This window comes from Ascidiella aspersa, chromosome 1 (genome assembly GCF_963924565.1).
Source record: "Ascidiella aspersa chromosome 1, kaAscAspe10.2, whole genome shotgun sequence".
Lineage (NCBI taxonomy): Eukaryota > Metazoa > Chordata > Ascidiacea > Phlebobranchia > Ascidiidae > Ascidiella > Ascidiella aspersa.
The window spans coordinates 23,163,540-23,190,753 of record NC_139447.1 but is presented as its reverse complement, the minus strand read 5'-3'; the positions used below and the strand labels follow the sequence as shown (position 1 = coordinate 23,190,753).

The 27,214-nt window shown below is 35.7% G+C and overlaps 2 protein-coding genes and 1 pseudogene across 2 annotated transcripts; 2 read left to right on the top strand and 1 right to left on the bottom strand.

Moving 5' to 3' along the window:
* The first annotated feature begins 4,463 nt into the window (after window positions 1-4,463).
* On the top strand, window positions 4,464-6,502 carry LOC146168342 (cell cycle control protein 50A pseudogene; annotated as a pseudogene).
* Window positions 6,503-6,869: 367 nt separating this feature from the next.
* On the bottom strand, window positions 6,870-15,382 carry LOC146168341 (WD repeat and SOCS box-containing protein 1-like). Its single transcript, XM_083382302.1, has 9 exons — window positions 15,206-15,382; window positions 14,354-14,546; window positions 14,040-14,188; window positions 13,316-13,425; window positions 13,080-13,205; window positions 10,667-10,848; window positions 10,239-10,355; window positions 9,570-9,680; window positions 6,870-7,732 (listed from the first exon to the last, which is right to left on the bottom strand). Exons 1-9 carry the CDS (start codon window positions 15,258-15,260, stop codon window positions 7,561-7,563), a joined length of 1,215 nt encoding a protein of 404 aa, XP_083238428.1. The 5' UTR covers window positions 15,261-15,382; the 3' UTR covers window positions 6,870-7,560.
* Window positions 15,383-22,310: 6,928 nt separating this feature from the next.
* On the top strand, window positions 22,311-26,429 carry LOC146168340 (beta-1,4-N-acetylgalactosaminyltransferase bre-4-like). The gene is made up of 6 exons (XM_083386255.1): window positions 22,311-22,392; window positions 22,945-23,104; window positions 23,456-23,679; window positions 25,228-25,367; window positions 25,587-25,675; window positions 26,225-26,429. Exons 1-6 carry the CDS (start codon window positions 22,311-22,313, stop codon window positions 26,427-26,429), a joined length of 900 nt encoding a protein of 299 aa, XP_083242381.1.
* Window positions 26,430-27,214: the final 785 nt, after the last annotated feature.

The following is a 27,214-nucleotide window of genomic DNA, read 5'->3' as shown; positions in this document are numbered from 1 at the left end:
ATGGTGACAGTGCAGTTGGGGCGTCGCTGTTTTGGCACCGGATGGTTTGCCCCTGTTTGGGCTTAGGGGCGGGTTATGAGTGGGCTTAGTTATGAGTGGGCTCAATTTGGGTTAGGGTTAAAATTATTAGGGAAGTCAGTGGTGAAGTTAGGGTGTAGGCCTTCTTCTGGCCATTTAGGTCTTTTTCAAGGGGGTGTATAGTGTAGGTCTTTTATCCGATTTAGACGTTATTTAGTTCTTATTTCGAACTGTCTTGTGTTTTCGACCTTGATTTTGTTCTGATTGATTTTGTTCACGAGAGCCGACGGCTGCCTAAGTCACTTACACGTCCGTGTATCTGACTCCAAAGGAGCAGGCCGTCAAAATACCTGTTCTTAACCACTTCTTGTACTGAGACAAAGTCACTTCACTCAGATATTTCTCGTTGAGTATATTCACAAATCTCAAAAATACTTGGTAAGGTAAAGCGGGGATTCAATACGCTAGTCTATAAGACGTTTATAATAGAATGCATATAAAATAAAATCCCCTGCGAAACGCTGAAAACGCACAGTTTGGCGTTTTGGTCACGCATCAGTGGACAACGGTCGTGTATAGTGACGTCAAATTAGGCAATATCGAGTAATATTGCATATTAAACAGGGAGTCGAACCGTTTGACTTTTCCGGTTCAGGTTCGGTTCGGTTTCAAGGATTTTTTGAAATCCGGTTCAGTTCCGGTTTCGGATTTGAGAAATTGAAAAGTTCCGGTTCAGCTCCGGTTCGACTAATTTTTTTTCAAAACCGGTTTATAAAGTTCTGGTTCGGATGCAATATGAGATCAAAACGTGTGTCAATAAATGTAGAGTTACGCGGTGTAAACAAAGCTGCTCGTTATTGAAATATTTGAAAAATAAAAAAACTAACGTTTTATGTAATTACTATTCATTATTTTTCATAAAATTTTAAACATGGCATAGATTAACGTTGTAAAATAGAGGTTGTGACGTCATTCTGGAGTGAACCGCTTTTGTTGACAGGTTCGGGTTCGGTTAAGGTTCAGGGTTATTCAAAATATTGGGTTCAGTTCCGGCTCGGCTCCTTAGAATCTTACATTAAACGGTTCAGGTTCGGTTACGGTTCACGAAAAAATGGCCCAAAACTGGTTCATAAAGTTCCGGTTCGGTTCCAGTTCGACTCCCTGATATTAAATGCTACACTATCAAACTTTTTAAATGTTTACCTGCGCACTGCGCCCGCACACCCACCAAAAATGGCGCAGTGCTTTAAGTATTCTATGAACGCAAGTTTAATATCATTTCGGTTTATTTTCGGCCGCGCATTTTTTCAGCTGCAAAACATCTCCCCCGCGCAATATCCAAAGTTTCCAATCTGGCAATTAATAATACTTGACCCACCCGAACCAGAGGCGTAGCTAGGGGGGTGCAGGGGGGGTACATATGTCCCCGGGCGCCAAGGTAGAGGGGCGCCAAAATGAGGCTCACAAATTTTTCACAACAAGGGCAAAAAAGGATCACAAGCAAGATCGCACCAGCGGCTGCGTGGCAGACGTCATCTGATACGCAACCCACACCCAGACTGATGCTGTTACCAGCCATCACAGCAGCCAAGATACTGATTCTGCGTGCAGCTGGTTTCGTCTAGCTTAGTGTTCTTAACCTTTATTAAACCGAGCCCCCTTTGGTAATTGTCCTGCGCTTTGCGCCCACCTACAACAACCAATCGGGTATTTTTGAATACATATTAGTTAGACAACATAAAAAATAGTAAAGTGTATCGTTGGTCGCACGTAGCGCGAAAAATGTTCAGTTTATTTGGTTGAATTAGCTAAAAACAGGTTCGTTTCTCCGTGTTTCTAGCCTGTTATCATATATAAAATAGTTGGAAAAGGGATAACTTTTATCGTTTATCTATAAGTTAGACAAACTATAATTTACATATAGGACCCTTTTTCTTCGAAAAACATACAATGGTACTCACAGAGACTTTGTGCTATATACAACCGTTATGAAGATTGTATTTGATCGGCTTTAATATGAGAAATCGGGTGGGCATAAGATAATTTCTCGTCCAGGTTATTTAAAATTGTTACGTCACACATTATTTTTTTTGGGCCTAAATCGTTTATATATAACTATTATTAAAATCAACGCACAATGTTTGGGTTAGGGTCTGGTTAGCGTTTTGGTTCGGGTGGGTCAAGCGATATTAAATTTAATCTTCTTATGCAGATTTGTTAAGTCAAATTAGTGCATTGTTTAAGACCTCAAAGTCTATAAAAGTCATAAACCTTTTTTCTTAGAACTGAAAAAAAAAACGGATCAGGTGAGAAATATATAGTCCACAGATAGTTTTATAAATTATTGACTAAACGTTTATAAAAATAGTAATTCTTCACCATAGAAAATCACGTAACAAAACTTCTGTACAATTATAATAAAATTGTGCTTCGTATTTATAATTGTGTTTCAGCCTGACGTACAATCATGTTGACTTCGTGATTTTAAGTATGATGATCCGATACCAATGACTTCCTTACTATGCTCACACAGAAATTATAACTTATAATCTCTTTGGCTCATACAAACAAAATAATTTAAATTAAAATTAAAACGTTTAAGGAATATATTTCTCAGAATATTTCGTCAATTTTTTTGGTATTTTTAAAAAATAGAATTACGCTCAGTTGTTTTAACCATCTATTTTTTGACACCTTTTAATGTAGCAATTGCTGCATTGGGTGACAAATCATGGCTAAAATACCTATACTAATTTCGTATCGGATCGCAACCGATGCCAATCCAGTAACGGACGAGTACCGATACTACCACTGGGCATCAAATATCGGGCCCGATCCGATATGATCGTTGCTTAATGAGAGTTGAATGAAGTTTTTCGCACCTCATCTATCTAAAATATATAATAGCAATAAGTGAAATAGCAATAAAAAAATCATTTTTATTTCATTATGTTACTTTGCTACGAACAGTCGTTTTTAAAATTTCCTCACGCTAGGCTAACTACCGTAGGCCAGTGCTTTTGAACAGGGTGTATTGTACACCCCAGGGTGTACCAGGATTTTGAAGGGTGTAGGATTTTTAAAGGGCGCGAAGGGGTGTACTGGGGTTTACAAGATAACGCAATACAATAAGCCTATGATCCAGTATCAGAGCAATAAATAACCAGGTTTATGGCCAGGTCACCAGACTGTCTGGAGTGTACAAACATCTATATGTGTGCATTAATTGCTTGTAAGACACTATATTTTATTTGTGACATCATACTCAAATATTTCTTGTGATATCAATCGTTATTGTGGTGTAATAATTAGTTCTTTGTCACAACGGTTAATTTTTTTGCAGTATAGTAAACAATTTTTTAGCTTGTGATTTCGTATTTATTGAGTCTGAGGATTAACATAGTGCAATATAAATAAGCAACTTGAATTACAGGTTGGAGTTTTCACTTAGTTGTTTGACAAATTGCGACTGGTGTGTATAAATTTTTCAGTAAACGTAAAATTGTGAACTGTTCCAAAAAAAGGTTGAAAAGGACTGCCGTAGGCAGGCTACCTATGATTGATACCGGGAACTCAATAGTAAGCCTACCACTGTTAAAATAATAGTATATCTCGCAACTTGCTTCCTGGCTGCTCACTGTTTGAACATTCACTGTCAACAACATTCACTAATATAATTACATTTAATTTTTTATTGTAATTAATTAGGATTCTCGTAATAGTGATTGGTATTTAATTGTCGCCTTCGCGACCCCCAGAGAAAGGGAAAACCACCCACCCGGGGGTCGCGACCCCCAGGTTAAAAAGCTAAGGTTTTAGAGAACCCTTTGCGTTTAAACAAAGGGACTTATTTAAATATTTTTGGTATAAATGCCATTTTTCTCTTTAGTCCCCTTTGCAAGTATATAAAAATTCAATACTTAGCGATCGACTTGTTTCGCATGTTGCCATAGTGATTGCTTTACAGCTTCGCTGTCCAAGTCAAGGCATTTATTGAAAACATTGACTTAAGTCAATTCAAGTATTTTATTAGTTCAAGTAAGTTATTACAACACTACATATCAACAAGGGTCGTATTTTGAACTTCTGGTTACTTTTCACATATAAGGTTTGGCAAAATCTCTTCCAAAACTTTATGGCAGCATTTTTTGGCGCTCTTTCACTATTGTACGTAAAAATTGATAAAAAAAAAATTTTCTTCAAATGCCGTATACCACAACACATATTGTTTGGGTTAGGTTGCGGGTTAGCGTTTGGTTGAGGGTGGGTCAAGTTATTATTAATAATAAACATAATATTACTTGACCCACCCTCACCCAAACGCTAACCCTAACCCAAACAACATGAGTTGTGGTATGCGGTGTTATTATTTTTTTTTTTTGCATAACTTTTCACGTACAATAGTGAAAGAGCGCCCATTTTTTTAACATCAAACATAATAAAGTGAAGAATTCAGGTTTATTGGAAATCAATCCCACTACATTTTCGTCAGGGGGTTATATAGATAGCATTATTTGGGTTAGGAGTGCGAATGAGGGTTTGTGTGGGTAAAGTATCATTATTTAATAGTATTGCTTGTATTATCCAAACCCAAATTATCTTTGATGTTTTAACGCTGTGGTAGGATTCTAGTAAAGTGCCCATATTTTTCCAAACTAAGTCTTATTGTATAATCTACCAACCTTAATAAAGGTTAATTATTTGATGTGAACCAGTTACAACATTTTAATCTTACAGATGATTGGTATATATTTGTGAAATGATACAAGATTCTACGGTACCCCAAAACTGCGATAAGCAAGTGAAAAATAGACCCGACAACACTGCATTTAAGCAACAAAGTTTACCAGCATGGCAACCAGTTTATACTGCAAAATCTATACTGCCTGTATTTTTGGTAATATCAATATTATTTACTTCTATTGGTGTTGTATTATTAATGACATCTCGCCAAGTGACCGAGCATTCATATGACTACACTGAATGCCACATGGTGGATAATGCTTCTCAGCTGTGCAGTACTTTCCGTGAAAATACATCACTTTCTCAACAGCAGTGCATTTGTTCTTTAACAATATCTGTTGATGAATTACTTGGTGGAAATGTTTACTTCTATTATGGTCTTGAAAATTTTTTTCAAAATCACCGCAGATATTTAAAATCAAGAGATGACAACCAACTTGTTGGCAATTCTGTTGATACTACAGGCAACAGTGATTGTGCACCTTATAATGAGTACAAAATCAATGGCAACTCTTACAGTATCGCTCCTTGTGGTGCAATAGCCAACAGCATGTTTAATGACACATTTACAGTTTATTATTCTGCTGCCGAAACAATGCAGGTGCCGATATTAAGGACAGGAATTGCCTGGCACAGCGACAAGTCTGCTAAATTTAATAACCCAAGCCCAACTAATAATCTTATTGAAGCATTTCAAAATTCTGAAAAACCATTCTATTGGCAAATACCAATTTACTACTTGGACAATGATACAATGTCAAACAATGGCTATGAGAATGAAGCTTTTATAGTTTGGATGCGAACAGCTGCTTTCCCAAAGTTCCGTAAGCTGTTTGGCCGGCTAGACAGACAACAAAGTACCTTTGAAGCTGGTCTTCCTGCTGGTAACTATACTGTACAAGTTAATTATAACTACCCGGTTGCCTTATTTGGTGGGAAAAAAAGATTTATTGTTTCAAATACTTCTTGGATGGGAGGAAGAAATGATTTTTTGGGAATTGCATATATCTGTTGTGGTGCATTGTGTGCTGTACTTTTATTAGTGTTGTTGAGTGTGCACTTTGTCGGTAAAAAATTACATATTATTAATGTTCAACCAATATCTTAAAAATAACAAAGAATGTATATAACCGATGGATATAAAAATAGCATTAATTTAGTTTAATATTTTTACAACAAAATTCTAAATTGTGAAACTGTTATGGGACCTAAATGTATTCCATACTATTTTTGTACTGTTAATCCTGCCATACATGTTTAAAAATGGCAGTAATGTTATTACGTCACACTAGATTGCTTTACACGCTAAGTTTTAGTCAACTGTTGCCAAGAAAAAATCTTTATAGAAAAAGAAGAATTTAGTAAATTAGTGTCACCTGTTTGTACTCAAGGTATCAACATGCACTTACATTTCTATTTTCTTATTCATATATGTACATGTTTTTTTATGCGAGCTATGCTATTTATATGATTTTTCATTAGGAATGCAAAATTTATTGTGTAAGTTATACAACCAAAGTATTCCTTTATTGCATCTTAGTATACCTATTCACTGTGTTATTTATGCGGGCTAAATCATTTATATGATGTGTCATTAGTAATGCAAAATTCATTATGTAAGTTATAAAACCAAAGTATTCCTTTATTGCATCTTAGTATTACTATTTACTGTGTAATAAACCGTTATTTTGTGTTGATTTTAGTCATCATACAGATCGTTTTCGTCTTTATTGTGTACAAAACCTACTGAGAAAAAAAAAAACATGTCTAAGCACAGATCTAGTGTTTTTCTTTGGGAAGGGTTATGACATTTGTTTCAGAGCTGACGTCACAAAGTTTCGTCAGTAGGTTGCATTATGCAGCAATCTTATTCTTGTGGCCTTCTTTAAATTCGAGTTAAATTGCACATATTCGCATAACTCTAAACGTAATAATAAACTCGTTAGCTTATTCGTTTTATTCCGTCAGAGTTTCTGACATCATTTTGCGTGTATTTTAGATCCTATTTGTGATCTGGCCCGCCACAACATTTTAAGTTTGTCATGCGGCCCGCGGCTAAAAATAATTGCCCACCCCTGCTTTAGGCTAATCAAGTGGTAATGGAATAATTAATTTATTCTAAGGCGTGACAAAACATCAAAGAAATACGTGCATTAGTGAAGTGTTAGAAGCCACCAGTGTATTAAACCATCAATGATTACACATATGACATTGCAAGAAGTAGAAAATTCGTACGGTTAACCATGGTTGGCACGTAACTTACAGCATTTTTCTAAATTTACTTATCCGGAAAAGACAAAACAATAAATCAGATTAGGATAATCCTTTAAACCGGAAAACATTGATTGACATAGGTAAGTACGCGCCGACGGGTTTAAATGATTGTGATAGTATGCAAAAACACTTCAATTTACATCAAAACGCAAGGAGGTACTATCGGATTCTCATTTGCTGCTAAAACAAAGTACAGCATTCAATAAAACATAACAAAGTAAATACAGCAGGTGGTAAAAAAACTCGTAAGGAATTCGACAGACTTGTGTACGCTAAAAGTGTTAAGGCTAACTTTCACAAGACAATTGTTTTTCCAAATTAATATTTATAAACCAAGCTTTTTTTCATATTAATGATGCTTGACATATTTTTTTATGTAAAAAGCGATAAAACGAGGAAACTTTACAAGAACACTGGATGAGAAAACTTGCGAATTTGCGAGAACCCTTGGGAGCCAGCAAAAGCTGCAAGTGGTTGTTTGGCGTTTGTTGCCAACATGCAACATTTTCAAAACTCTATCTTGCATCACAAAACAGTGGTTCTGTATGTAAGGTAGTCCTTAATAGCTTTTGGCAGAGGCAATTCTCTGATTTGTTGAGTCGAGTATTGTTGTCTTGCAGCAAGGCGACTAAGATGGCGAAGCGATAGAATGTCAGGGCCTTTGTCATAAGCCACTGTGACAGAACCATCGTGTTTACTGTAAGCAAAAAAGTTGTTTTACTTGAATTTTATGGTTGCGAATATGCTTATCCAATATAGACAGATAACACTGACGCACAATTCAGGGAACACTGGACCGTACAACGCGATATTTTTACGAGTGAGGTTTATGCGCTGGTGATTGACCGATCGATTGACCGATAAATTGATCGGTCAAACTTTAATCTATGTTTGCCAATGACAACCTATCTTTGTCTTTTAGGTATATGAGTTCGTTTAAATTAAAAGCGTTGAATCGCCACAGTATTTTGGTAAGGAATTCGACAGACTTTGTGTACGTATAGGCGAAAAAATTTGTGATTTGCGCGAATTTAATGACTGTCCAATGTTAGCCACATTGATGTGACACTCAGTCAAAAAGCGCTGCGGCTTTTATGACATAGTTTTTAGTTATGCCATAACTTAATCTATATAAATTTATTGTGGAAATGTTTTCTTATGTATTTGAAATATCAAAATACTATTACGACCGCAGCTGCTGAAACTTGATCTAGTGAAAAGCACACGCGAATCTATAGCGTCTTTGAAATATGTTCAATTTATGGTGGTAATAACACCCCGTTGTTAATGCAACAAGACAAATCCAATGCTTAATTGCGTTTTGCACAAATGTTCATGACGCAACTGTAGTCATACAACTCTTTGACCAGTATTACAGTTAGTTGTTTTTTATCATTTTTTGTGCTAATTTTCAACCTCTCAAATAAACCTTGATTTCGCCGTTTAGCTTTCAACAGTCAAAATATTGATGAAGGCAAGTCGGGCCCATGTGGAAAGTGTGCTTTGTGTGGCAATTATGGAAAATATAAAACTTCTATGGTTAACTGTTCTAAACAGCTCTACACTCCACAAGGTTATATCAAACTCAAACGCAATCTAACGTGTTCTAACTACGGGATTTATGTCGCGACATGTAAATTATGTAAAAATCAGTATGTCGGCCAAACAAAAAATAAATTCTCTACAAGATGGACCGCACATAGAAACCATTGGAAAAAGTTTGACATTTCAGGCAATAATGACCAATCTGCCCTCTTACGACACTACGCCACACATCACATTAATGAACTAGAAAGAAAACCCCCAATACACGAGTGTTACAATGTAACATTTGTTGCACAACCCGAAATGGTCCAGCTGGACTTTCATGAGGACATTTGGTTAAATAAAATAGGAGCTACCATCAATATTCAGAATATTATAACACCCACTATTAAATAATCCTTGCACCTTACGTTTTTTTCTCTTTTCTTGACCTACTTTTGCGCGACCTCAGAATTTCTTTGCGTTTTCTTGGCGTTGTTTTGCTTCAGGCATTGTGATTCCGTTTATTATAGTAGCTCTTTATTTTGCCATTTTAACGTCAGTATTGGTTAACAGCTCTACTGAACTGTATTGTAATTCTGTTATTGGCTTTTTAAACTTTTGAATATTTTTATTTTATTTTATTTATATATAATTTTGGTGTTTCGTTGTGTTTGTAGTATATTAGCAGAACTGACGATGCTTTTTGCGTAACTATAGTATTCTGCTTTTGTTGAACAAAGTTGTTTTTGGATCTCTTTTACAACCTTTGTGGTTTTGCTTGAATCTTGATAAAAGGGGGTTGTACAAGACTTTTACAAGACAGAGGTTTTGTAAGGTTGCTCTTTTAATGACGCCATGTTATGACGTCACGTTTTTACATTTTTTCATAACCCGTTAAAGCAGAAATCCAGGATCATCCCATTGGTTTGCAAATTGTAACCCAAAAACACTCCCTGCGTTATACACTGTTCATGTAAACTCTGTAATAAAATATTTTAAATTATTACCCCACAGCAATAGTTTTTCCGTCCAATGAAAGTGTACATTTGCAGCCGCTCTTGGATAGTTTGGTTTGCACGATGTTCCTTTCATCTCCCCATAACTTCCAAACACGCAAACTGTATAAAACAAATAAAGGCAACACACGTTATGGCACAATCTTCTAAAAAGTAATGTTAATGTTAAATTTGAAATTTTAACGTAGACGACGTCTAGCCTTTAAAACCAAGAATAAAACAAGAAAAAATAGCATAAAATAGTATATTTATGAATAACGATAAAAACCGACACGATTACACAAAAGGCACAAAATCCAGCTGCACTTTTAAAATAACTGACACTGAAAGCACACACATAGAAAGGATCACGTGTTGTTCTTCATTGCGACACTCGGTAGGTTTGCTTCATTCCCGCATGCATTTCAACTGAAATCCTCACATGCTAGTGCTCGTTCTGTGTGGAGTATGGGTTAGGCGTTGGGCACACACAATACACAGAAAAAGATCACAATATGAGCAGTTATACAAAAAAGTCGTGAAAATCACCAAGCAAAGATAAAGATTGAGTAGCCGACATTATTTATTGCACTGCTTCCCCAATAAAATTGGTGTTACCTTTTGTAAACAAGTTTATGTCAGGTTCTTAAAAGTACAACATAAGAATAAACGTAAACTCACTAGTCGTCCTCGCAAACGGTGGCCAACTTGGATCCGTCGCGGGAGAAACAAAGAGAGCTGACCCACGAACCGTTGGCTCCGCCCGCGTATATAGGGCATGGTAAAGGATATTGGTGCCTGTGAACATTAAAGAACGTTTAGAACCAAAACTGTAGAAAGCAGCGACCACAATACAAACTAAGACAGATTATTTCGATGATTTTTACATCATTCTCCAGATTTAACTTAAAAAAAAATTCATATTTTAAATTCTTATCATTCCAAGTTTTTTCTCGACGATTTATAACGTCGCTGAGGAAAACCGAATAAAAGCAAGCCTAATACTCTAACAGACGTAAACAAATAAAAAAAAAAACTGAACGTAGTTTTTCCAATCAAAAGAGTCGCCAAAATATGATTTTACCTATAGTATAAATAAGGCAACTTACGCGAGTACGGCTATTGTTTCTCCACTAGTGGCGTCCCACACAATAGCGGTTGAGTCGTGAGAGGCCGAAGCGAGTAGGGCGCCGTCTGGCGACCAATCACAAGCAACGACGTCATTATTGTGACCACGAAGCCGCATGAAAAGCTCATAGGATCGCTTGTGGTGCAACCTCCATATAATTACCTGCAAATTGACAACTCGGGATTTTTTTAAATCTCAGTTAAAATCTTGTACTTAGTTTGGCTTTTTAACAGCTTGGCCTATTGTCATTAGCGATTTACCGTGAGTTCGTTAATAGATTACGCTGTTAATGGTTTCTTAGTAACACAACATAAACAAACATTAAAACCTTTGGGATAATATCTAATTCGAATTAGCAAATATTTTGTCTTCCAGTTTTAACTTCGCAGTAGAAAAAGTCGCACTGTGCGCTCGCATCTCCAAGGGGGCGGCGCGTGCGGGATTGCTCGCAAAACCTCTTGACGTGACCGCGTAAAACAAGTTTTTTAAACATTCAACTGCGTGATCGTGAAAATCAAAATAATGCTTTATAACTTCTTGCAGTATGTTTCAGCACGAAAAATGTAGGCGGAGAACGCAAAATGTCGCGTCAACAATAAGGAATTTTTATTTAAATTTTTTTCTTACGTTTGACGCAGTAAGTACCAGGAATGCGTATTTGCTTCAATTTAACGCAATTCGACCAATTGCTGCTACGACTTAAAGTTACACGTTTTTGTTATAATTTATAACATGCCTTTGATTAAATGCCGCTTTCATTCAGGCTATAAGGGTGTCTATAAAATTGTGGCAAAGCATTTAGTTTACCGATTTCAAACACAATAGGGACCGTAAATGACGCCTTTGCTTTTTTACAATGTGGCTATCCGAGTTCCGATCACCGCGAAATGCAAATAAACAGATCAAGTTTGACATTTATAAAACGTTATTACATTTTAAAAAAGGTTTTGGCATTATTTACCCCTCTGACGCTATCCGTAACATTAGGTTTTGGTCACAAGTTAATTGCCACATCAATATTTTACAAATATCGCAGGTACAACTACTTTTGTCCTTTACCAATCAAAATTACACTGGTCAATACTCTTTTTAACTATTGCAACGCTCGGTATTTTATCTAGTCAAAATTATTTTTTACTGTCGTAAGATTGAACACTAATCGCTTTTAACTGTTATTTGACGCAACGTAACTTTCTGATGTCAGCCCCCAAAAAATGCTACTGGACCGAGTGATATTAAAAACTGTTCTTGCGGCCATCCATAGCTAAACTGTTGTGCACTCCTAGGGTAAAAATATATCTTTAAAATATACAGAAACATAACTGCGATTTTCGCACGAAAAATGAGCCTTTCTGCTGTTTTCCCTGTCTAACAAATACATCCACGGCCCAGCGGTTAGGCGCCGCCCTACTTGGAGAACCACCGCCTACAAGTTAAGAACCATTAATTAAGAGCACCCATAAGTGAATAATTAAAAAAAGTCTTTGCTTCGGAGTTAGTCTTTCCACGGGTCAAATTTTACCCGAAACCAACGTTTTAAATATATACCAAAGAAATGCTTTTTTCAAATTCGTTGTTACTACAAACAACGAAACATTGTGTCGCACTACGTTAGTCACTTAAAAAGCAGCAGATACTGTGCGAGTGTGCGTATTGATGACGAAAGACTCGCGCAACAGATGGCTCACGATCGTGCACAAACTACGTACAGTTGTACATGCGTAACTGTCAACGTCATTTCTCGTTTGTAGGCCCTTTATGAGAAAAGCCTAAATCTAGTCATATGACTATTTTTTGTGTAAAAAATCCGATATCCCATCTACAGCGGTGTTAACTGAATAACCCCGTAGCATGGCAGGGGAACTAAACAGAAATTAACCGAAATGTTTAATCGTATTCCTACATGTAAACAAATGTAAAAGTGTACAACAAGTAGGTTGTTTGAACACAGCAAATAGTCTACTAGTCCAACAACATAACATTTTGTTATATTCATGTGAACCAATTTGACATTACCTCGGTTTTCAACCTTGAGCCTTGTTATTAGTTTGTACAGCACACACTCATTTGACCTGCACTGCACTGTGCTGTGCTTATGGCTGGTAAGTGGTAAATATATTCTTTTTACCTTTACATCCATAATTTAAACTACCTAGAGTCACTATTTTTTTGTGTTTTGCGCGAATTTTATTAGATTTGATAGTAAGTTTTGGCAATTTATATATAATATGTTTTGCCCAAAGCTAAATAAATATTGCCTAATTTGTTAAATAATACATCAGTTGCCTAGGTTCTAAGATCGGTTGGCTGGGTTCTTAACCTATTATTTATTGGCAATTTAACAAACAAAATAATTCGAAGTGTGAAAATGTTCCGATATAGTATGTACTTACAGATTTTCCCAATCCTACAGAAGCAATAATATGTGGATTGACTGGTGAAAAAGCGCAATCACTAGCGGGAAGGTTGTGACCTTTGATTGTCAGTGACATATTTCCATCATCCTCTAAATCCCAAACCTTAAATAGGAAGCGCCTTTTACCATGTATATATGAACAATGCTCTTTTTTTTAAACTATGCATTACAACATAACTAGGGATTTAAAAAAATAAAAATTAATGTATATACCTTAAGTGTTTTGTCTGAAGAACATGACACCAACAAAGGGGTATTACAAGGCGCAAAAGTCAGTCCATTTACTCCTCCATGATGATCAGATAAGTTGTAAACCATTTCACCTAAAACAAAACAGGCTAGCTTTAGGGCATGCATTATTAGTTCTAGCACACACTTTGTATTGAGGAACTCTTTACCCAACCTACAACTGTACACAGCAGAAACAAACAAGGAGACTTACAAATCAACTATATGTACACCGGAATCACTAAATTTAGTATAAATCAGTTTAAGTACCAATTTTTTTCAAGGTGGTATAAATGAGCTGGCTTCTCACATGGTTTTATACGTTATTTTCAACCCCAGATTAATTTAAAATTAATCACATAATTTTATCTAGTAAAATGCCTTCTTAGAAAACAGGTCCCTGTAAAGGTCAATGTGCCTGTCGTTGCTTAGTTACATTTCTTACAGTTAGCTAATACAGCTTGACAAATATAGTTCAGTGCACGGTTAAAAAAGGATTAGAAATTAGAAGTAAACAATTGATGCAGGTTGTATTTCTGCACATATATTTATTAAAATACTCATATTTACAACAGGTTGATGTGTAACAGGGTATTTTGCATAACTATATATATAACATTGATATACAGCTATATAATAAAGTTTAGTCTATGGAAAATTACAATTTTAATACACTAAAACATCAACTTTCAATGCACAAATCACTAACCAGTGTCAGAATTCCAAATTTTAATTTGACCACTTTCCAATCCTGTTGCTAGCAAACAAAAAGATTTAGCATTAGATTGTATTGAAGAAATGTTTGGAGCAAATTCCATTGAGATAACATTCGAGCTGCAATCAATTATGCGACCAGTCCTAAAAAGAGATTTCGCTCACTTAATAAATCTTGCAGTTGAAACAAAATAGCCTATACTTAAAAATATAAACATAAATTAAGCAAAAACAATCAGTTACACTGGAACTAAAATCACGTTGTCCAATAAGGAAACTAATAACAATCTAAACTGAATATGTATGTACCTGGCATAGTCAATTATATCTTTGACTCTGTTTGTATTGTTGTAGCATATTTCAACTTTGATTTGTCCATATCCAATAGACCAAGCAAACCTAACACCATCCTTGGAAAATGCGCAACATCTGCATTCTCTTCCAGGCTTCCATCTGGTACCACTATATACACTTGGTATCTGCCCAACTTCAATAAATGTTTCTGAACATAAAAACAATTTAAAAACAAAACTTACTATATGTATAAATAGTACAAGTTTAAATAAGATGATTTCTTTCCTATTATTGTAAAATTTATAATGAAATAAAACATACCAATGTCTGTTAGGGATAAGATGCAATCTTTTGATATTACTTGTTCAGCTTTAATAAATTTATTTATATATAAATATAAAGCTATATAAAATAATATGTATATATATATATATATTTTTTTAAACATTTAGTACTGATGGCATACTTCATCCTTAGTTGTACCAGTGATGTTTTAAACCAAAAGAATACAACATCAATTGCAATTTTAAGAATACATATACAATGACCAGAGTCAAAAATGGTTTGATTTTAAAAGTAAATTTAGGTACAAGTTGTAAAATAAAATTTTGTTTGTCAAACAATAAGATCAAATTATTTTTTTATAAAATTGTCATTGCCCTTTTTTAGCAACACCATGGAATGTTGAAAAAAACTAGGACAGGTGATGCAATCTCGTTTTACAGTTGGCTACCATAAAAAAATGTTACAATAAAATGATATGGAACTCGCAAATAAGATAAATTAATTATCATATTGACTGTGTTCAACAGTCAATTTTTCGCTGCATAAACATTTCTATTTCCCAAAAAGGAAAAGGCCTAATACCTGTATATGTTGTTTCCGCGTATGTTACTTCAGATGTAGAAGAGGAATTGACCATACTACTGAGAACTCTCTTGACAACAAGTCTTAAATGTATGGCCCACTTCGGTAATTTTTAGCTTGGTGTTTGAAAATATGATAATAATTTTGATGCTACACAACATAAATCTCTGTAAAGGATCGAGAGTAAACGTTAGAATGGCTCAGAAAAAGTGTTGGCGCTGGTCTAGAATCCTACCACAACGAAACACCTTTTGGGTTAGGGTGCGGGTTAGCGTTTGGGTAAAGGTGGGTCAAGTATTATTATTAAATAAAGAATATAATAATACTTGACCCACCCACACCCAAACGCTAACCCGCAACCTAACTCAAATTTTGTGCGTTGATTTTAGAACTGTGGTAGGATTCTAGACCAGCGCCAAAGTGTTATCTAAAAAGAATGCATCAGTTCAGTAAATAGCGCATGCATCACACACTTTCCAAAGCACTTACTACAGCAACAGTAGAAATATGGGCGCTCGTCTAGAATCCTACCACAACGAACATTATTTTGGTTAGGGTGCCGGTTAGCGTTTGGGTTTGGGTGAGTCCAGTAATAGTGTTAAACAATATTACTTGACCTACCCACACCCAAACACTAACCGACACCCTAACCCACATATTATGCATTGCTTAATAATCATTTCAACGTTGTGGTAGGATTCTAGACCAGCGCCGAAATATGTGATGTTGTCTCACTGTCTGCGAACGTCTGCTGCTTTGAGAGCACCACTCTTCGAGAGAAGGCAAGAAACCAACAACACGTCCCTTGCGTCACTCGCCAAATAAATGCGCGATTCTTGATTGGTCAAAGAGGAGGTTGGTTTCACGCCCCCTAACGTAGTAATCTTGTTTGCATTTGTGTTGGCGCTAAAACACTGATTTATTTAACAAAGGGGTTTTAGCTCCAAACCGGCGACCTTTCTTGATCTTAAAATTACACTATGGTACTGTACTATGTAGCTAAGTTAAGTCTCATGCTTATGATTTAACAGCTTCTCAGTAGTCGGGCCCAATTAATTACATATGCTACAGCTACATTTTATGAACGATTTGGTTTAGTCACTATTCCTAATCAGCACAATCGGAAACACTTGATTCAAGGTGTCCACAGGGTGAACTCCAGGCCATGGCCTCCCTAAAACTATATTTTTCCACGTTGACAAAGCAATTGTTTGAACCGAAGTGAACAGTGAGAACCAAGGTGGGTAAAAGAATAAATGCCTCTTATTTTACAGGTAAATACTAAAACTTGGTAAAACTAAAAGTGTAGGCGACTAATTCATAAAATGCTTAAACAAATATTTTTGGAATTAAGTTGAATGGAATTAAGTTGAAATTAAGTTGAATGGGTTTCGAGCCTATGGATAATAATATATCCGGTTTTTTGTACAAAAGTTGAAAACCTTTGTTGCATTGTTTGGACACGCAAATAAATTGGTAATTAAGTTTACTTTAAAATTGAAGATAACAGGTTTTAAAAAGTTTAAATATTAAGTAGACTAAAGTAAGTTTACTAGAATTATTGTATACAATAAAAAAAACGCATAAACTACGAATTTTGGATTTCATTTAAAAATTTTAGACAGTGCGTTTGGGAAACAGCGCAAGTAAAAGCTTTTTTTACACCGCTGCACATCTGGCATGGTCTCGCGGCACACCAGTGTGCCGCTGCACATGGGTTGCGGACAGGGGCGCCCACAGAACATTTTTCAAGGGGGGAAACGGATCGATCCCACACTTTTCTCGTGAACAAAAATTGCCAGCGTCAAATATTGTTTACCGAACAGTGACCATCGTCGAAATGACGTTTGTGGACAAAAATCAAGCTGATTCAATTTTGAACAAACCGCGGAGGGGGAAATGTGTTTAGGGATGTTGTTATAAGGATAGTATAGTACAATTATGTGTTTGCTAATAAAGTTAAGGAAAGTTACTTTTTTGGTAAGTAGTTTTTAGATAAGGGTCTGTTTATTAATCCAAGACAATTAAACTTTTTAAAGTTTAGAGATTTTAAAGACATCGTTGTAAAAAGGTCGATTGATAATTGTTTTAATACATATGAGTTCGTATGGCACAACACAAATGTAAGGCAATTTATGTACTATACCTATTTATAACCATTTATACTTAATATTGATGCAACAATGATAATACGCATAGTCATATTTTTAAGTAATAAGGCTCCATGTATACCATTACTTGAATTATGACGTCACATTGTAACGCAACTTGTGAAAATGTTTCTGAAATTTTTTATACGACCCTAAATAAAACTCCTTGACCCTCCATTTTCACACAGCAAGGCAGTTAAACTATCTTTCATTAGTGGGGTCCATTTTGCCCGGTTAAAACGGCAAAAAGGGTAATTACTCAGAATGTGTGCTTTTTTAAGTGTTTTTTGTTTGGCATAGGAGTAACTTATCATAAGACCCTTCGGTTGCTACCCTACTGATGATCAAAAACTATTTTGTTAAACTCGAAAAACAGTATTTATTTTTTAGTATTTATCTCTTAAGTCAGGGGTGGGTAAATTTTTTTTTACCGCGGGTCGCACGAGAAACATAAAATGTTGTGGCGCGCCAGTTAAAAAATAGGATCGCAAATTCAAGAACCTGTTACTACGTTGGAGTTGTGCGCAATGTACTGGTGAAGTCAATTTGATGGTGACAAGGTATCGCGCGAAACGCCTAAAAATCGCGACTATTTGATTTAAAATGCAAACTTTAATTTAGATTTAGAGGATTACTTAACGCATTGAGCACAGATTATGTAGATTCGTACATATGTACATTCATTGATATGTTGGCATTAAGTGGTGGGTTTTAAACAGCTCAATGTTAAAATGCCTTAAAATTTTGCACAGAACGACTTACAATGCCGTTTTTTGCTTATTGAAGCTCTAAGTTGCACATGTGTTTCTTGCGATCCAATGGAAAAACGGTATAATTCGGGAGAAACACAAACGTGGCATTATTCAAATTGTGTTGACAAATGTGAATCGGTATGTTTGAGAGCAGTGATTGTCTTTTTTATATTCCTTCCGTATACAAGCCAAAGTACTGTCAATTCCTTCCCAGCAAAAAAACACGATGTATTTTGGCTTTTTTATTTATCACTCATTATAAGAATCCTGCTGACAGAAAAGTCAAACCTGCAGGGAAGCAATCGACAAAAGTAAAATAAAAAAATGTAAAACTACAAAACACACATCTGCGCCAAAACCCCAGACTTGTTACAAAATTTGGATGCGATTATCGTCTAAAAGTTGAGAGTTCGTTTGAACATACGATGTATACGTCGGTATTAATTTAATACCTGCCACTAACCATTGTTTGCATTTTTTACCACTACAGTTTTGAGCATTTCGCGGTCATAAACAAAGAGAATATCATAAACAACACTGCGTAATGCTACACTGAAATGCAGAACAGAATGTATCTAATGCCGGCATACTATAGGTATATTTATTCCGATATGCCGATACCCGATATTTAGGGAAAATCACTACATTACCGTGTTAATATTGTCTATCATTGGTAAATATACCAGATAAAACGTGCAAACGTACGTGTTTTCCGGTTTGTTAAGTAAAATATTGGTTTAGCACTGAAAAATTAGTTACACTAATTTTCTTTTTCTTTAAAAATGGAAAACGTTTAAATCCACAAAGGGTAAAAAGACATAAAACAACTTTAAAAATACAAAATACTGTTACGCCCATACCGGCTTTATCATCGCTTAAAAACTGCAAACACTACTTTTTTAATCTTTTTAGTGGTTATTTTGAATGTAATGACAAGGATAAAAGATCAACAAATGACAGTGTTGGAAAAGACCTATAGATGCGAATATAAACAATGCAAGCATTAGCATTATTATTTGGGGACCCAGGAAAATGGTTATAGTTTAATTGCAAACCATTGCTGAAATGTTGAAACTAGTGACGATTTGGCAACGAAAGCACTTTAGTATCAGGCGAATACTGCTACTATATCACTTGTTATAGGGCAGGGGTCACCAAACGCACTGCCCGCGGCCAGATCCAGCCCGTGGCATATTTTTTTTTATTTTTTATGTTGTCGAATGCAATTAACAACAAAATTTTATTGGAATTTTAAACTGTATGACGATTTATTAAGGGTTGCTTTATTGTTATTGCATGTATTGATATTTCTTTCCAGGGACGCCGGAGCGATTTCAGGGCAAGGAGGTGACTTTTTGGTAAGGGCAACATAGACCGCAGGCGAGCGAAGCGAGCCGAATCATGAAACATTGGGAGGTCCGCGGGTACTCCCCCTGAAAAAGTTTTGCGGCCACGCCCTCTAGATTGGCTTAAAATGGTACCAAAAATGTTTTAACAAATGTCAACCATGTCATTTTACGAATTTGTTTGCATTTTTCCGTAGCGTTCCGTAGAAAGCAAAATATCATTTTTCATAAAAAGGGCACTTTTTCCCCCCCCCCCTTAACAAAGGGTAGGAGGGGCGCTTAACCCCCGCGCCCCCCCCCCCTCTCCGGCGTCCCTGTTTCTTTCGTATAGCAATATTTCATGTAATAAAATTCGACATTTTTTTATCCGGCCCGCGATCGTAAATTCTTACAGTTATCCGGTCCACGATGGTCAGGCCTTGTACCACATTTTAGATCAGTGGTTCATAAACTGGGGTCCGCGGACCGCTGCGGGTTTCTTGAATTTTTTTACCTTTTTACGAGAAACGTGTGCGACCCTTCAATTTTAGTCTATAGGCCTACACATAACCAATTAAAGTAAATTGGAATCTTATTTAAATTAGCGGATTTTTTTTAAATTTGGCAGGGATGTCCAGATATGGCCAAAAATATTATGCGCAGGCCTCCATTGGCGTGTTTACGTCTTTTGTTCCTAACAAGAAGAAAAAACTATTTTGCGCTTATGACGTAACAATGTGATACGCAAGCACTAGTCGTAAATATGTAAACGTTACACCATCAGTAAGAAATTAAACTGACCAAAATAAAGCTGAAGGATATCTTATAAGTCAGTAATGTTTTTTTCAAATTAATTTAGTGGGAAATATGTCGTTGCACATAATTTAATTGTGTTAAAAAAATGTAGGCGAGTGTTGCAAAAAGGATTTGCAACGGTCGCAAAATTGCCATCTTTTTATCAGTGGCGTGGCGGCCTACCGAAAATTTTGGGGGTAGGCAAAAAGTTTGAAACGTGTTTTGTTTATGTATAAACTGCCGTATTGAACACAAATAAATATGCTAGCAAACCGTCTTGAACAGTGTGTTTTAACGCAATACTCAAAAACCATTTAAAGAGCAAAAACAAATTGACTAAAAAGTAGTGGAACTAAATTAATAAGTATAGCAAACAATAACTAAATCGTTTTAGACGTAACAATTCAAGGTGTAGCATGCCTGTAATCGACTGGTGTGGTACAGCACTACTAGACGGCAATAAATGCTAAAAAACAAATTAGTAGGAGAACAATATTAATAACTTTTTTTTGGCCCCCTGGCTACACCTATGGTTTTTATTTCTCTTAAAAGACTATCTATTTGACTAAAGCTGACCTTCGGCTGTTAATTGAAATCAAACGCAATGACGACATTATAAACAGTATTCGTTCCACTGGCGCAAGCTTCTGCTCTGCCACACTGCCAATTATTTCATATATTATTTATTGGTATAGTTGTTAGTCAACAGTTTTCCTTTATCAAATAGTACACGACGACCTCCTCTCGGGCCGATGGTTTGAATCTTAGAATAATTAATGCACAGCATGTCTTTTTATATTTTTTTCTTGTTATAAAACCTATGTCTTGTTATAAAACCCCGGGTAAAAAATTATGAGAACCACCATATATGGTAGGCTATGTAAATGCAACACCTTTTTAAATTAAGTTTTCACGCGTAGCGCAATGTAGGCTCAGCAACATAATTTTAAACAATTATCACCGTGACTATAGGTGAGTAAAGGACCAAAATTTCAGGTATAACTTCAATTTTTTTATATATGACGTCACAAGTTATGTTAAAACGTGAGGTCATAATTAAAGTAATTTTAAGAAGCTACCTGCACTCAAACAAACGTTTGTGAAAATAATCAACAAGAGTTAAGGTAATCCCAAAAAGCGCTGAAAAATGACGTTTATTTACCTCAATTGTCAACATTTACACCTCAAAAAAAACACATAAAAAAAGAAGGAAAAAAAACATAGCACAGGGCCAAGTACGACCCCTGTATCACTTGCTCAAATAAACATTACTCTATATGCTCAAATACGCAATTAATTTATTATCGGACCGGCACCGATACTATTCCTAATATCTGTCGAGTACCGATATTTTAAATTCGTGTCGGGTGTAGGCTCACCATATTATCCAACATCCCTATTCCAGTGGTTCTCAATAAAATTGTAATATGTTTGTCGGTTGACGCGGACCGGCGGTGAAGAACCACTGCCCTATTCGAACTTATTGTTTCGAGAAAACTGCAGCTATTAATTGTGATTTTTGGAAACAAACAAATAAGTAAAAGTGCGAAAAGATTAGTAAATATCAGCGAAACAAAGTGTGGCAAAAAATAGTTTAAAAAAACTTTTGGTTTAGGCCATTCTGAACGATTTGATAATCGCGTTAGAGCAAAGTTAGATATGGATGAACATAATGTGATACCACTATAGGAGAAACGCTCAACTACAATAACACCTATATTACAATTTTGACAACCACTCGCGAAATAAAGTATGATCATTATTTTGCTACTTTTGTAAACGTTTTTCTAGTTGATATTTTACAACCGTTCAAACATGCGAAGTGCTGCCAGTGCTACATTGTATTTTAAATGGTTGCGCAATTATAAAATTTGTTGTTTGTCAGTACTTTAAGTAATTTATTTGTAAAATGAAAAGAAAAGTTGCATTGGTCTCCGCGTCGGTGTTATTGTTCTACCTTTGCTTGTGGAATGCTTACCAGCTGAAAATAAAGTCAGATCAGCGTCGGGCGCGAAGTATGGAGCGTTGCTGTGATACAACGTGTCGCCCTGCGGTTCTTGGCACGCGTTCGCCGGTAACAACGATGCAAACCAACACTGAAGCTATACAGAAATGTCCTTCTGTTTCACCGCTCCTCAAGGGAAATCTAAATGTGTCATTTGAAGGTGAGTCTATTTTTGCCAATGAGGACTCTTTTTGGGAAAAAGAAAACTGTTTCAAACTATTATTTTAAAGTGGTCGGGACACGGGACTTGACAGAGTCTATGTATCTCGCTGAAGTCGGACTCAGGCTTGAGTAAGACAGCAGCAAAGACACCTCTAGGGTCCGTGTAAGGGGCCACGAACGACAAAATTTGGCAACAACCGATCGTTTTTATTTATTTACAATTTTTCAGTCCTATTCTGTTGGAAACGAAATACGTTCTGTTGTCTAACATTTAATTTCTAGGTTTAGTTATTAATATCGTTTTGATTATTTCTGATATAAATCAAAAAATATTATTGTTTTTTGATTAGTTTTCGACAAATAATGGTTTTTCATGCATATCAGAATATATCTCAACGAACAGGCCGGACATGTTTTCAACTTTCGTTTGAGTACTTACATTGATTTGCCGTAACAAATTTATACTGAAGATTTTTAACTAATTATGTAACTTTGTCTACAAAATGTATACAAGTTTAGATGGACAGCTTGCATGTTACATAATTTTCAGATAAATCCAATAAAAACAACTGGCCTCCAACTTTAGAGGAAATTGCAATCAATAACCCCTCGGTTGGCATCGGAGGTGTTTTCCCGGGACCTATGAATTGCATTGCCAAGCAATCGGTTGTTGTTGTAGTACCCTTTCGAGACAGACAGGTTCATCTTAGGTAAGTTAAAACTATTTCGAATATACCGTATGTTGCTTCAGATTATGTAATACGGCATACTAAAGACGAATATCATTATAACGAAAATATATTTTAGGTGTGTGATGCGTGTGTGTCGTTTCGTAACAACCATGTTTGGAGTCGGAAAGTTTTATTTGCTTAGCCTACCCCATATTTCAAATTTTAACTACTTACAGGTACTCATAGCTAAAATTCCCATTTTAGTTTGGAATTGAATCGCTACCAATACCACCTTATAGTATCGTATGATTACCTTAATTATATTTTTGGAAATCCAGCTATCCTTACCCTAAACGTTTATGGCGATTTTCTAAAAGTTCAACAATCTAGGTTCTTTCTTCACTACATGCATACCATACTGCAAAGACAGCAATTGAGTTACACGATTATCGTTGTCGAGCAAGATATGTTTGCACCATTCAACAAAGGACAGCTCATGAACATCGGCTTTTTGTACGCCAGGAACTTGACCAAGATGGATCGAATTGATTGTATTATTTTTCACGATGTCGACACTATCAGCGAGGATGACCGAACATTGTACAGTTGTAAAGGTGATAACGGCATTTATCGACAAGTCTAGGCTTTATGGGACGTTGTTAATGGAACGCTTACCAGCTGAAAATAAAATCAGATCAGCGTCGGTCGCGAAGTATGGAGCGTTGTAGTGATACAACTTGTCGCCCTGCGGTTCTTGGCACGCGTTCGCCGGTAACAACGATGGAAACCTATAGGCTCTATTTCAGAATGTTAATGTAACCTGCAACACTGAATTAAAATGACACTATTTTCCCTGTGATGCTTTTTCCGTTGAATAATCTGACAAATATGTGAAAAAATCTGGGCCTTGTAAATTAGACCAAAGCCTAAATTATAATATCCTTTCACACTTTTAGGACCATAAATGGAATAATCTACATATCTCTACCATCATAGAAATTTGTAATAATATCGAATCGAAGCTTATACTGGTACTCATTAGGTTCTGGGTATAGGATCACATTGCTAAACACATAACAAGGTAAGGTTTGCATTTTAGATTTGTGCATATTGATTTAATGGTTCATGTTTCCAAAACAAGTAATTAAATATTAAAGTAAACACTTAGGCCTACGTTTAGCTAACAGCTGACAAGCATTGCTTTGCTCGTTTTAATTGATACAATTTCGAATACTTGGGTATAGTCCTAACATTAGGTTGAATTTTTGTTTCTGTATAAAGGGAAAGCATGAACATTTTCAGAAATTGCGTCATATATCTACGTCATAACGTGACTTGAAAAAAGTAACCTTAAGAAACTTTATATTTCCCAGTCGACCGTAAATGTCGAACTGAAATGTTTAAATCTATGCGATTGTGCAAAGCATAGGAAAATGACTGCGTTTATGTGATATAAGTTGACAAAACTCTAATTTAGAAGGAGACGTGGCGCATTAAGCATAACTAATCTAGTTCCAGGAACTTTTTTTGCGTTAATCTTACCTTTATACATAAAACGTTAAAAACGTAAGTTTCAAACGAGTCGATTTCAGTTATACATTGACACAAGAGTGCTCTGAAAACACCAGCTTAAGGTTACTTAACTGAAATTTTCTTGGCTGTTCAGGATTAGCCCCCGGGTTGATAAGCAACATAACAAATATTAAGCATATACGTTTACATGCCTTTTGACTCCAACTTTATATCCTTACCCACTAAATACTATGGCTATTAAACGCAAATAATGATTTGTTTTAACTTTTGATGAGTACTATACATACGTTAACTGTTCTTAACAAATGGGTATATTTACCCCTAAAGGTTTATTTTTTCAATAATATAAGCTATCTTTAAATACTGATTAGCAAAGGGTATGTAAAGCATAAGTATGGTGATTTCGTAAAGTCTTCGACATGTTTTTTTTATGACCTCTCTGGTGACAATCACGCAAAAGTTTCCAACGTTTATCTTGTATTATACGGGAATCTCATTGCCCATGGCACATTTTTCGATTGTCTATGGATCGTGTTGATACCGTTAGCTCCTCTAAGACTTTTGCTATATTAAAGTGGGACAAGTTGAGCAATTTGATAGGGTTTAATAATCTCTGCATTATTATTAAGATGAGACACAAGTGGCTCACATTGCAAGCAAAATCGACAAGTTCAATTACAGGCTTTGCTGTGGAATCACCGTTGGTGGCGCTGTGGGTTTTACTGTAAAGCAATTTACTAAAGTCAACGGCTTTTCCAACCAATATTATGTAAGTAATATATTTTTGACAAAATCTAATCTCAGAGGTTCGAAACAATGACCTGTATTTATGAATAAAATAGATGTGCTAGAAATAGAATAATCAGTTGTACTAACACATTTGCCAAATCATTTGCTTTGTTAATAATAATGCTTTCTGCGACAAGACTAGACAAATGTCTAATCTAAGTTGATTCGTTAATTTGTAAAAAACTTTTTAAACAACCAGGGTTGGGGTGGCGAGGATGATGACATGTACGCTCGGATTGAGAAAGTTGGAAAGTTTAAAGTCCACAGAAATAAGAAGCAATACTCCAGGTTGTTATATCTGTAAAGCATTATATAGATATATGGTGATAATTGGCATAAGACTGAAAACTGGACAAGCGTTTATAATACGATATAGTCAAAATATTCAATAGGGAAATACGTGTACCGCACCACGAATATATATGGGCTATTCACTAAAAGTAGCAATTTTAAGGTTATAGAGATTTACATGGCTGTAGAAACACTTAATTGTTTTGCCTTCACGTTTAGATGTTATAAGTTTAGCAGTTTTTGATGTCCTTTCATGTAGATTGTTTCTTAACGCAGACTTATGCTATTTTTCCACCATTTTTAGATGTACCGATGAAGTACTTGTTTCGGGCAAATAAATTAACCTAACCTGTTGTCGTAACCCACTTAATACGCCATAGTGTTGTTAAAATGGAATCAGGGGTTACAAAACCTTGGTTTTGCAAGATTACCTACCGCCTTACCTCACCGTGTGCGGCTATAGTCGTGCCATTCCGGCGCTATTTAAATTTAGATTGTTTATGTATAGCAATCTTTCGTAAAAGTTTGTCCTGTACCTTTATTTAGGTTCAAGATGATCCCGCACAGGTCTGACGTAAATAATCCAAAGAATCCCGAGCGTTACAAGCTGCTAGATTCGTGGTGGAAAAGGCAGCCCAAAGACGGTTTAAACTCTGTGAAAGCAGAAATCAAGAGCGTCACCAAATATTTCACCCACACGCGAATTATTGTCCGCGTTTCACCGGTTTCTGCTCAAAACAAGAAAGCATAGCCAAAATGTCCAGTGTCTCCAGACAAAATCTTCTCTTTCTCAAGCTGGCAAACATTGTAGTGCGATGTTATGGCACTTTTACGCCGGCGCCTGCCGGTTTTATAATTGAATTTATTTCCTTATTATTTAAATAGTCTACAACTCTACATTGTAGTTGTTCTAATATCCGTTTTGACCAGGGCATTATTGTTTTCCGTGGTAAATTTACTCACTTTTTAAAAATCAGAAAGCTTAGCGATTATATGTTTTGAATTTATTTTTATGTAATCTAAACATGGCAATAATAGTTGGAACGAAGAAGAAGCGCCAAAAAGGGTATTGAAAAACAAATAGTTAATTGACGATCCAATAGGTTTTTTTACGAGATCTCTGACGCTACCGATTTTGTTTTACATTTAACACATTATTTTCGTAAAATGCAAAACATTTAGAATTCGTTTGTACGCAGATAAAAATCTAACAATCGATTAAGCGAATTTTATTGTATACAAGTCACAATAACAGCGAATGTTATTGTATACAAGTCATATGGTTAATTTTTAATAACGTCAGTCAAAAAGATTTAAACCATTGAAATCTCTTAATTTACGTCAGTAGAATTGCAGCCAAAAAAAACGAGTTGTTCTATGTATCACAGGCTATTCTTGTGCTGTATTTTAGGATGCTTCAGATATTATTTTACCTATACTGGTTGGATTTATCAAAAATATATTATCAAGTTTTTTGTATTCCTTTTTACCCGATGGCTCCCCAAACTTCGATCGGCTGGTCTGAAAATATTGGGA

Coding starts and splice junctions, on each gene's coding strand:
- LOC146168341 (XM_083382302.1), bottom strand. CDS start 15,260: ATGGTCAATTCCTCTTCTACATCTGAAGTAACATACGCGGAAACAACA. Junction 10,849..13,079: donor CTGTAGGATTGGGAAAATCT/GTAAGTACATAC, acceptor GTCAATTTGCAG/GTAATTATATGGAGGTTGCA. Junction 7,733..9,569: donor GGAAAAACTATTGCTGTGGG/GTAATAATTTAA, acceptor TTTTGCTTACAG/TAAACACGATGGTTCTGTCA.
- LOC146168340 (XM_083386255.1), top strand. CDS start 22,311: ATGCAAACCAACACTGAAGCTATACAGAAATGTCCTTCTGTTTCACCG. Junction 23,105..23,455: donor GACAGACAGGTTCATCTTAG/GTAAGTTAAAAC, acceptor TCAACAATCTAG/GTTCTTTCTTCACTACATGC. Junction 25,676..26,224: donor AATAAGAAGCAATACTCCAG/GTTGTTATATCT, acceptor ACCTTTATTTAG/GTTCAAGATGATCCCGCACA.